At 36.5% G+C, this 12,912-nt stretch overlaps 1 protein-coding gene across 1 annotated transcript in view; it reads left to right on the top strand.

The window, feature by feature from the left end:
- SBF2 (SET binding factor 2) overlaps positions 1–12,912 on the top strand; it is a 545,383-nt gene that overhangs the window by 304,940 nt on the left and 227,531 nt on the right. Inside the window, exon 13 of the mRNA XM_044680325.1 lies at positions 1,649–1,747. Coding sequence (XP_044536260.1) covers positions 1,649–1,747 — 99 coding nt within the window. The remainder of the gene's footprint in view (positions 1–1,648; positions 1,748–12,912) is intronic.

Here is a 12,912-nt window from a genome sequence, read left to right as displayed (position 1 = left end):
ACCTCCCAAGGCAGCACCCTTCTCTTTGTGGGAGCTGTTGTGGTTCACAAGTAACTTTCTGGCACAAAACCTATGTATGTTTCCCCATGACTTTCATTTATCATGCACGGTCCAGGGGAAAGCTCTGCATCGGGCTCAGCTCTATCCTCTGACCCTTGCTGCTGGTCTGTCCATGGGCACGTCACTTAATTTCCCTAGACTTTAGCTTCCTCCCTACTAAGATGATGAGGTCAGACAAGGGCCTTGTGAGGTTCTTCCCCATTCTGGAGACCAACACAGCACCTGTGATTCTCCCCAAAGCTTCTCTTTTCCACCATAAACATCCCCAGGCCCATCAACTTGTTTTCACATGACATGGACTCAAGGTCCATGACTGTCCCAGTTGCATGGCTCTGGGAGGATTTGTTCCTTCTTTAGCAAAAGCAATTCCATCAGAGGGCTTAGTGTAGGCCCTGTTTGAGATAGGCAGAACCTTTTAAGGCAGGCATTGTATCACTGACTTCTTTCATATCTTCCCAGTATCTAGCACAGTACTTGACACCCAGGATGGTGTGTTGACTATGCTGGCTGGCAGTTGTTACTTGTAAAACTAGTCATGCCAGTTGACACATTCAGTGTCACGACTGGCACAGTTCTGACCAAATCAGAATAAAAAAGTGCTTTACCCTTCTGCTAATTTTATTTGATCTTCATGAAAATGTTCATTTGTGAAATGATTGCTATCTAGATTGCTGTCAAGACCATCATGTTCTCTTCATCTAAAAGTAGGGATTAGCAACTCACAGCACACATGCTAACTTGGGTGGCATGCTAGATGAACTGTAATCTTTGCCCACTTCTGTTTGTTTATGTCCTTCTGAGCCCTGAGCAGGCTGGAGAAGGCAGGGAGAGAGACACTGTTGTCCCTGGGAATGCCTGGTCTCTTCAGTATAATGATAAACTACTTGTAGGGCAGGAATATTGTCTTAGATACAGCCAATATCTGTTATATATTTGTTACATACACATTCTGCATTAAGCATTGAGTAGAAACACAAAGAAAAATAAAACAGGCTCTTCCTTTAAACAGTTTACATTTAGTGGAGAGGAAATAAGATGTATACACAAATAAATGTGATATATTAATATGAAGTAGAGGTCAAAATTGTACAAGTTCATAGGAAGGATGTTTACCCACTGAGGAGATTGAAAACAAGCTTCTCAAATAAGTACAGAGGGAATTTTTGATTGAATGGCCATTGTTCAGAGGAGAAAAGGCTAAAATTATAATATGTCTTATACTTTCTTCTGGAAGATTTTGTGGATTAATGAAAACCTTCACATATTGAGGAAATGTTTAGACCTTTTAAAATTCTAAGTTTTACCAGTTTTATCAATTTGGGGATTGGCAGGGCTCCTATGAGCCCCAAAGAAATATCTTTGATAGGAAATAATACCTTAAATCATTACAGAAAGACCATGGCACTCACATTCCATGATTAAATCTTGAAAAACAGCCACAATTCAAAGGGAGAAGGTGAGGTTCTTAGCCTCATAATTTTATGCATGCCTTTAAATTTGTAAATAACATGATATTTTTGTGTATTTTAATAAAGTAACAAATAGATATTATGTGTAGAAAGTGGGTCATTGGTTTTTATTTCCTTAGCTGGTAGCCTTTGAAGTGGAGCGAATTAAAGTTGAAGAAAGTAACCCTCTGAAAATGATAAAGCACATAAGAGAACTTGCAGAGCAGCTCTTCAAAAATGTAAGTTATATTCATGTCGATTTAGTCAAGTCAGGAATGTTAACAGTACCAAATGAGGTGATTTATTGTCTACAAAATTGAAAAGCAACCTCCTTCTGGTGATAATCTTTTTGCTCTGGTTTAAACCTTTGGGACTATAAATTGCATGGTTTTACAGATGGTACTCCACAACCTACACTGAAATAGCTTACATTTTTTAGGTTCATTTTCTTGTCAATCACAGCATTATGAAAACTCCTAGTTAAAACCCTTTCATTTGGCCTTTGTCTTTATTGTTCTTAAGTGGATTTGATCTGTGTTTTTTCTCTTCCTAAGAGAGTATTGAGCATGTACATTATATGCATATCAAACTCATTTTGGAGCCAGAACCACATTAAGATAGACTACGTTTTCTTTCTTTTCTTGCTATTTTTGGTAATTCTTCCATTGTCCTGTCTGCCTAACAAATGCCTTCTGCCATGCCCTCTCTCCAGCATACAGTTAAACTCCTTTCAAGTTTGGGCTGCCTTATATCTACTTCAAGAATTCCTAAGTGAGTTAACTGCTATGTAGATATAGATATATAGTGGCTTATTAAACCAACTAATGATTACCATTTTGTGAATAAATGTCCATTTCATACACTACTGTAGTCTTGAATTTAGCTATTATGATTCTTTGGATCTTCTACTTTTTAGAATAGCTCCTTGATTTTAGGGAATACTATACAAAATACACAGTTTTCAACATAATGGTTTTATTCCAACAGCTTCAACAGAAGTGCCCTACCATCTCAATTTCAGATATATATGACATAAAGAGATATTTAACATGATGAGAATTATATTCTTAGAAGTTGAATATCAGCATGGTAAAAATCTTTCAGTTGATTACTATTTAGGGTTCCAATATAGATATGTGCCAGGGTTTCTAGGAATATATACCATAAAGTATAAATAAGAGAAGAGGGATGAATGGGAGAGTTTCTCAATCTGTTTTAGATGTTGTATTGGGTCTGGGATCTAGTCAGGGCTAATCATTTACCATACTTAGATAAAAGGGATCACAATTACTCGTTGGCTGTGAGAGAAGGGTGGAAGGAGGGGAGGGTAAGAACATGATTCATGTAACCATGGGAAAATACTCTAAATTAATTAATTAATTAAACTTTAAGAAAAAGGGAGGGATCACAGTTTCCAGCATGACTCAGGTTCTAGATAAATGATGCAAGCTTGTTTAATCTTTTTAATTTCATTTTTACTTTTTTAAAAATATAATACATTTAAATTTTTTATTGATGTCTTATTTTAATATCACATTTGCCAATGTGTACTTCCCTATATCTTCCCAAGAGATATTTAAAGGGAAAAAAAACTAAAACAGATGAGGTGGATGTAGTCAAGATGATGGATTAGGGGCAGCCACCCAACTGAAATCTCCCAACATTCCCCATCAAGCAATTTTAAAATAATACCTCAAATCAAATTTTGAAGTGGCAGAACCAACAGAAGGTCGGGGGGGGTACATTTTTTTCTACCTAAGAAAACTTAGGCCATTGGTAGGAGAAGTCTATGGCAGCCCACACATACCAGTTAATGGCAATAGCCGCTACAACATCAACAATAGCTTTAGGACCTCTGAACTCAGAGATAGTGGGAGAGTCAAACAATTATTCAGAAAAATATTACAGGGGCCCCTTTGCTGGCATTGATTAGAACTCTGTTGCCCATATATAGTTTTATGTCAGTTCCAAAGTGTGGAGGAGTGCTAGTAGTTGGTCACAAGTGAGCAGGGGACCTGGTCACAGTTCCAAAGCCCTTGAAGCTGCAGTAGACCAGAAGTTCTTCCTTGGTAAAGATTCCGGAGCACAGACTGGGAGACAAGTGACCATACCACCACCCCTTTCCCAGGATCATGCCACCAAAGAAGCACCAAAAACTGGGAGACCCATGGAACTAGCTCTGAAATAACAACACAAAAAAGCCTGAAGCTTAGGACTGTGCCTCTCCACCCTGGGGTGAACAGATCTCAGCTTTAACATAGAGTTCAGAGACAAAAAACAGGTTGTAAAAATGATCAAATAAAAAAATAATAATAACTTGACCATAAAAGGCTACTATGGTGGCAGGGAAAACCATAACAAACTCAGAAGAAGACAACAATGAGAAAACAGCTACCAAAAAAGCTTCAAAGACAAGTGTTAATTGACTCTAAACCCAACAAGAATTCCTGGAAGAGTTACAGAGATAAGACTGGTAGAGGAAAAATTGAGAAAAGAAATGAGAGAGAAAAAAGAAAATTACAAAAATTGACAACTTAGTAAAAGAGGCACAAAAGAACTAAAGAAAATAGTACCATATATATATATATATATAATTCACCAAATAGTAAAAGAGACACAAAAATCCACTAAAGAGAAGAACTTCTCAAAAAGCAGAATTGATCAAATGGGAAAAGAGGTAAAATATCTCACTGAAGATAATAGTTTCTTAAAAATTAGAATTGGGCAAGTGGAAACTAATGATAATAACAAATCAAAAGAATGAAAAATAGTAGAGAATGCCATCAAAAAAATAACTGACCTGGAAAATAGATCAAGAAGAGATAATTTAAGAATTATTGGACTACCTGAAAGTCATGATCAAAGAAAGCACTTACACATCATATTTTAAGAAATTATTAAGGAAAACTTTCCTGATATCTTGGATCCAAAAGGTAAAATGGAAATTGGAAGAATCCACGAATCACCTCCTAAAAGAGATCCTAAAATTACTTTGCCCTGGAATATTATAGCCAAATTCCATAGCTCCCAGGTCAAGGAGAAAATGCTTCAAGCTGCCAGAAGCAATTCCAATAGGTGGAACAACAGTCAGGATCACCCAAGATTTAGTGACTTCCATATTAAAAGAGTGGAGGGTTTGGAATATGAAATTCTAGAGAGCAAAAGAGAAAGGATTACAACCAAAAATAACCAATACAACAAAATTGAGTATAATCCTCAGGGAAAAATGGGTATTTAATTAATAAATAGAAGACTTTCAAGACTTTTAATTCCTGATGAAAAGAATAGAGCTCAGTAGAAAAATTGACCTTAAAACAGAACTCTAAAGAAAAGCTCAGAAAGGTAAGCATGAAAGAGTAATAATCATAAGGGACTCAATAAAGTTAAACTTTTAACATTCTTATGTGGGAAGATGATACATAACTCCTATATAACTCCTAAATCCTTTGTCATTATTAGGGCAGTTTAAAGGAGTTTGTATGGATAGAAGGCATGGATATTACCTGATTTTGATGGAATCAATTCCAAAAAAAATGAAGTGAGAGAGGCGAGCTGGGAAAAGGAAGGAGGGGATAGAATGAGAAAATTTTTCCTGCATAAAAGAGGCATGCAATGAAGACCTTTTATAATGGAAAGGAAAACAGAATAGAAGTAGTTGGAAATGCTCAAACCACACTCCCCTCAAAATTGATTCAAAGATAAAAGAATGTGTTTGTGTGTTGTGTGTATGACTATTTGTGTATACACTCAGTTGTATATAGAAATATAATAACCAATAAGGAAATAGGAGGAAATGGGGATAAAAGAAATGGAGGGTTGATTAACAAGGCACTGATTAGAAACAAAATAGACTTGAGAAGGGACAGAATATAAAGAAGAAAAACAGATGAAAATGAAATGGAGGGAAACAGACAGTAATCATAATTGTGAATGTGAATGGAATGAACTCATCCTTAAAAAAGAAGCAGACAGCAAAATCAAGTACAAACCAGAATCCAACAATATACTGTTTATAAGAGATATTTGAAACAGAAAGACATAAACAATTGAAATAAAAGCTGGGGTAGAATCTAAGATACTTTAGCTAAAGTAAAAAAAAGTCAGGGGTAGCATGATTGCAATCATGATCTCAGACAAAGCAAAAGGAAAAATATGACTAATAAAAAGAAATAATCATTTTACTAAAAGGTACCATAGAAAATGAATTAATATCAAAAATTTTTACAAGTTTCTCTCATACAGGCCTCATTTATCAAATATATACTGAGAATAGAACAGATTCAAACTTAGAAAAAGCCATCTCCCAATTGAGAAATCAAAGCAAATGCCCCAAATCACTATTGATTTGAGAAATGCAAAATAAAATAACTCTTGAGGTAGCATGTCATACCTATGAGAAATGACAAAGGCTAAAGGGGATGGGGGGAAATAGTTACACTAATGAACTGTTGGTAGAATTTTGAACTTGTCCAGCTATTCAGGAGAAAAATTTGTAACTATGCTCAAAGGGCTATAAAATTATTCATACCCTTTAACACATCAATACCACTACTAGGTCTGTATCCCAAAGAGGTTTAAAAAAAGAGAGGTGGAGGGAAAGGGCCTGTATATACAGGAATATTTATAGCAGCTGTTTTTGGTGACAAAGAATTGGAGATCAAGAGGATGCTCATTAATTGGGGAACTGCTGAACAAGTTGCGGCATATGATTGTGATGGGATACTATTGTATTATAAGAAGTGACAAGGGCGTAGTTTCAGGAAAACATGGCAAAATCTATATGAATTGATGCAAAGTGAAGTGAGAGTAACCAGGAGATCATTGTGCACAGTATTAGCAATGTTGTAATGATGGTCAATTGTAAAACACTTGTCTACTCTGATCAATTCAGTCATCCAAGACGATTCCAAAGGACTTGTAAAGAGTATTATCATCTCCAAAGAGAGAACTGATGAGCTCCAAGTACAAAATGAAATATAATTTTCTCATTTCCTTTATTTTTCTTCCATTTCTTTGAAATATGTCTTATTTGGAAATATATTTTGCATGATTTCACATGTATAATAGATTTATCATACTTTGCCTTTTCGGTGGGTGGGAGAGGGATGGGAGCGAAAGAGACTTTGGAACTCAAAATTTAGGTAAAAAAAGAACACTAAAAATAAATAGCAATTGCAATGTTTTTGAAAAAACTAAACAAATGAACCAGGTCAATTGTTATATGGAATTTCATACCCACACTGCCCACTTCTCCTTCCTCTCACTTCTCAGTGTGTTACATTTTCTTTCCAATTTTGGTAGGAAGGCTTCAAATGCCTCTCTATTTTTAAGCATTTATCTTTTTTCATTAAATAGCTAAGTTCAGTTTTACAGACTCTGCCACCTTGAGTTGAATCTTGAGCCCTTTTGCTCTTTGGATTACATTATTCCATTCTCTTCTGCAATTTCTGGTGAATTCAGGATGGTCTAGGATTGTTTGAATAAATTTCCTTCCTTTTATATTGGAAGGTCTTTCTCTTGGTTGCTTGTAGAATACTTTTGTTTATCACTGGAATTGTTAAAATTTAACCAATATATGTCTTACAGTGATTCCCAAAGTGGGCACTACCACCCCCTGGTGGGTGCTGCAGCAATCCAGAGAAGCAGTGATGGCCACAAGTGCATTTGGGGGTGGTGAATAACTGTAAGGGGGCGGTGATAGTATGTGACAGGGGGTGCTAAGTAATATCTTTTCTGGAAAGGGGGTGGAAGGCCAAAAAAGTTTGGGAACCACTGTTAGAACTACCAACTTAGAAATTGTTACTATTCTCATTTTTGTCCTGGGGCCAATCTATGGATTCTTTTCATTGCTCTTTTTATTTTCTATATTCAGAAGTTCTAGGCATTTTATTGTACTACTTCTTGCATCATGGTGTTCATGTTTTTTAACTTTTCCTGCTCTTCTGGTTGACCTGTATGTAGTCTTTAAGATAGTCCAACAGATCCTGTCTTCAAGATCAATATATTTTATTTGCACAGAGATTATATTTTCTTGCTTCTTATTTTTCTCCTGTCAGATTGTTTGTATCTGTATTTCCAATCACTTTTTCTCTGTTATGTTTCTTTTGACGCCATGAATTCACATTTTTCTACCTTACCAAACACTTCTCCTGTGAAGACCAGTAATTCTATTTCATAATTCTTTTTTCTTTTTCAAACCATTCAGGAATATCTTGCTGTGGTTCCATTCTTTCTTGGGAATCCACAAGGACCTCTGTGTTATCAAGAGTGGATTCATTTTCTTAGATATCTGAACTTGTTTTAATGATCAGAAGATTCTATTTCCTTCTTGGTTTATCTGATTTTGCTCAAAGTCTTTAATTGAATACTCTTCCTACTGAGAGCTTTAGTGATTTCAATCTTTTTTCTTATTTTTCTCTATTGCTCATTTTCTAACTCCTTTCCCTTTAATAGTGACTTCTCTGGGAGCTGAACATGAAAACTGTTTCATCCTGCTCCCATACTGGGTGATTCACCTTTCACAGGACTCAGTCTCTGCCTTACATGATTTCTAGTATGACAGAACTGGCCCCAGGTAGGTGCCACTTCCCCTTTTTTTTTCAGGCCAGTTTGAAACACATACACACTATACCCCAATTCTCTGGCTGAGCACTTTTGTACCACAGTGAGCTGCCACACTGCAGTCCCAGCCAGAGAAAGCTTTTAGTTCTTGGAGTGGGGCTGGGAGGGGAGGGAGAAGAGGAGAAGGTGAGTTCTCTTGCAAGCCAGTGGATCAGGTGATGAAGCCCTGCAACAGTGAGTTGCCAGTGAGAAGGGAGACTGAGTAAGACTATTAGGTATCAGCCTTCTCTGCTCTTAGATCACTATGTGGTTACCTCATTAGGTACCATGAAGATAGCTGATTCTGCTCTACCTCTTGTGCATAATGTTATTTGGGGGAGATTTGAAAGGTCATGATAGTCAGAGAAAGTGGTCAGCTAACCAAGCTTTTTTAATCTTAAAAATTCCAAAAACCTGCTGCATCCTGTCTAATTCTCCAATATAAGAAGTTGATTCCTCTTTCATCTAGGATCTCTTGTTATCATGTTTCTAATTAATAACCCTGGACTTAAATTATCTTTGATTTAATATACTTAAGATAATATAAATTGATCTTGATTCAATGCCTAGCTCCCCTGGGTGCCCTTATGAAGTTTGTGATGTGAATATGATATTGATTATATGACTAAATTCTTTTTTTGTTTGTTTCAAAACTTAGATTTTTTGTGAATTTTACAAACATCAACAAAGACGTGCATTTCTGTATACAAAAAAGCAGAAAATGATTTCTGAATTATATTACATACAGCTTGTTTAAGTTTATATTAACACAGTAATACCATACTGCCCTTTTCCTCTATAGTGCCATCTATTTGTTCTCTGTGGTGCAAAAGTACTCATCCAGATAATTGGGGTATATAATATGTATGTGTTTCTAACTGGATTAGAAAAAAAGGTGGAGTGGCATCTAGCTGGGACAATTTCTGTCCTACTAGAAGTCATGTAGGAAGAGACTGAATCCAATGAAAGGTAAAGCACTCATTGTAGGAGCAGGACATGACAATGTTCATGTTCAGCCCCCACGGAAATCACCAAACTGTGTGTATAATTTCTAATATTTTATGATCCTCTTTCCCCTTTTGCATTATTGTCACAACTCATATATACCTCACATCCACACCCACAACTCAGTATATGAACTCTCTATGGATCCTGAAAGCTTTATTAGAGGTCTTGCCATGTTGACTTGAAATCTTATTGTTGACTAGCTAAATTGCATGAAGTCATTAATACTAAAATTTGTAAGTTCTTAGTTTTACTGGACTGTGTCTAAGTTTATTCTTCAAAACCTAAGCAAAAAAAGCCTTTCAAAGAGAAAAAAATGTAAGTGCTTTTAGTTTCTTAAAAGGACAAATAGGTCTCTTACAAATTACATTTATGTGAAATATGTTCTGTCATAACAGTTCATCAATCCTGTAATTTTATTCAGTTGTCAGTTCATTCTACAGTTTAGAGGCATATATGTTCTGTCTTTGTAGGTGAGGAAAACTGATATCATAAGCATGTGTAGAAAGTTAACCTTAGCATTCTTATGTTCTATAGAAGATAAATTTTGCTTCTTTTTAAAATTACATTGACTATTCTTGGCTCAGAGGGACTCCTAGTTGTCTGCTATCTATATATTATTAATTCTTTCAACAAAGAAACAATATTTTCTTATCTCTAAGGATTAGTGTTTTTAAAATGTCAATTATGTTAAACTAATAATATTTTTAATATATAGTTCTCAGTAAATTATCTGACTCTTCATAAAAGGACATACTATCTTTCATTGACTACTTTTCAGCTATTTTTTTCTCTTAACTGATTCCCTAAGTTCCAAGAATAACAAACTAGATAAACTTCTGATTTTCTCTCTAACATTACATTTTTTTTAAACCCATTCAAAGAAAATTTGCGGGTTTCAAGCTGCTAAGTGCAAGTTGTGTTTACTGAGGAGAGCTTACATTCAGTATAGACTGCCAGTGTTCATTCAATTATTGCAACTTGTAATTTTTTCATTTCCAATTTCAAAAATAGCACAACAGCTATCATAAGAAGCCAGCAAGCCACTTTAAAAATAACATTTTAGGAGATTTAGGTGGAGTTATTTTGTTTGTTTTTGCTTTTTGGTAAATGTTGATGAATTTTAAAAGATGACAGCCTCAGATAAATTCAAGGATTGGGAAATAAAGGTTGGGAAAAGGAGTGTTTAGCCAAAGGAAAGGAGCCTTTAGAAATGATACTTGATTGTTCTCTTCTGTAATTGTGGCATAACATGTTTAGGTCTACATGAGTCTTTCACCAAGACTTTAAAGAGATTTTCTGACATTTAGACGCTGATATGCTTAGATGCCCTTCTTATTCATCTCAACCTTACCTAACTTGATTTGTTAATACCTCTCTCTGACTTTGGTCCACTCGGACAACTCCAAGTCCTGACTGCTTGGGACCAAAGCCATCCAGATTAAGTATGTTTCTAGTAAGGACTGAAGGAAGACTAAACTCATCTTTTAAAAACATTTATAAACATTTGCTATGTGCAAAACACTGCACTAAGTGATAGAAAAAACACAGATTTAGATGGGACACAGTTCTAGTTCTTAGGGACCTTAGTCTAATGCAGTGGTTCCCAAACATTTTTGGCCTACCGCCCCCTTTCCAGAAAAAAATATTACTTAACCCCCTGGAAATTAATTTTTTTTAATTTTAATAGCAATTAATAGGAAAGATAAATGCACCTGTGGCCATCACCACCTCCTAGATCACTGCAGCACCCACCAGGGGGCGGTAGCGCCCACTTTGGGAATCACTGGTCTAATGGAACAATCCTGTGAGGTAGATGGTATCTGATGTTGTCCCCATTTTACAGAGGAACCACTTACAACTCAGAAAGATTCAATGACAACTAGCAGATGTCAGAGCCAGGACTTCAACACAGGGCCAACATTCTTCCCACTCTGCTCTGCTGCTTCCCTCTTTAGGACTAGGCTGGTAGAGCAGAGCACAGTGACAGAAATTTTACTTTAGATCCTATCTTGGGTTCCCATCTCCTCCAACCACCCTTGAGTTTTCTCATCTTCCAGGTGAGTGGAGACTGGTCCCAGAAGCAGTGCAAGAGCAACTGACAGGCTTCTGGCTTTCTGGATCTAATCTTAGGAAGGTTTTAGGATCTGACCCACAGAGGCTTGAACAGTGATTGACAGCTGTGGATTTGTGTCCCTTCAGGACATTTCCAGAATAACTACCGTCAACTAGTTGCAGGTCATGCATGATGTTCTACATTTGGATACCCTGCAGCAGAACCCTGATGAGACAGAAGATAAGGGGGAAGTGAGGAAGAGGTCAGGAGCATCTGTGAAAGGGGGGGCATGGAAGGCCCTCCAGAAGTTTGCTGGCTCAGAAGATATTAAATTAAATAGAAACCCTCAGAAAAACTAGAATGCCTCTCTATTTCCTTCTATCCTACTTTATTCCTTGGCTTTGAGGAAAAGTTAAAAGGAGGGAGTTTTAGCCTGAGATCTATTGATTTTGGGGGATCTTTATTTTTTTTATTTTTTTAAACATTTTTTAATATTCATTTTTAACATGGTTACACGATTCATGCTCCTACTTTCCCCTTCACACACACACCCCGGACTCCCCCCACTCATGGCCGATGCACATTTCCACTGGTTTTATCATGTGTCATTGATCAAGACCTATTTCCAAATTGTTGTTAGTTGCATTGGTGTGGTAGTTTCGAGTCCACACCCTCAATCATGTCCGCCTCAACCCATGCGTTCAAGCTGTTGTTTTTCTTATATGTTTCTTCTCCTGCAGTTCTTCCTCTGAATGTGGGTAGCTTTCTTTACCATAAATCCCTCAGAATTGTCCTGGGTCATTGTATTGCTGCTGGTACAGAGGTCCATTACATTCAATTTTACCACAGTATATCAGTCTCTGTGTACAATGTTCTTCTGGCTCTGCTCCTTTCGCTCTGCATCACTTCCTGGAGGTCTCTACAGTTCGCCTGGAACTCCTCCAGTTTATTATTCCTTTTAGCACAATAGTATTCCATCACGCGCATATACCACAGTTTGTTCAGCCATTCCCCAATTGAAGGACATCCCCTCCTTTTCCAGTTCTTTGCCATCACAAAAAGCACAGCTATAAATATTTTCGTACAAGTCTGTTTATCTATGATCTCTTTGGGGTACAAACCCAACAATGGTATGGCTGGATCAAAGGGCAGGCATTCTTTTATAGCCCTTTGAGCATGATTCCAAATTGCCAGCCAGAATGGTTGGATCAGTTCACAACTCCACCAGCAATGCATCAGTGTCCCAATTTTGCCACATCCCCTCCAGCATTCATTACTCTCCCCTTCTTTCATATTAGCCAATCTGCTAGGTGTGAGGTGATACCTCAGAGTTGTTTTGATTTGCATTTCTCTAATAATTAGAGATTTAGAACACTTTCTCATGTGCTTATTGATAATTTTGATTTCTTTGCCTGAAAATTGCCTATTCATGTCTCTTGCCCATTTATCAATTGGGGAATGGCCTGATTTTTTATACAATTGCTTTAACTCCTTGTATATTTGAGTAATTAGACCCCTGTCAGAGTTTTTTGTTATGAAGATTTTTTCCCAATTTGTTGTTTCCCTTCTGATTTTGACTACATTGTTTTTGTTTGTACAGAAACTTTTTAGTTTAATACAATCAAAACCATTTAATTTACATTTTGTAATTTTCTCTAACTCTTGCTTGGTTTTAAAGTCTTTCCTTTCCCACAGATCTGACAAGTATACTATTCTGTGTTCACTTAACTTATTTATAGTTTC

The sequence above is a fragment of the Gracilinanus agilis genome, chromosome 6, assembly GCF_016433145.1.
Source record: "Gracilinanus agilis isolate LMUSP501 chromosome 6, AgileGrace, whole genome shotgun sequence".
Taxonomy (NCBI): Eukaryota; Metazoa; Chordata; class Mammalia; order Didelphimorphia; family Didelphidae; genus Gracilinanus; species Gracilinanus agilis.
The sequence above is the reverse complement of the archived record's forward strand: the minus strand, read 5'-3'. Positions and strand labels throughout refer to the sequence as shown.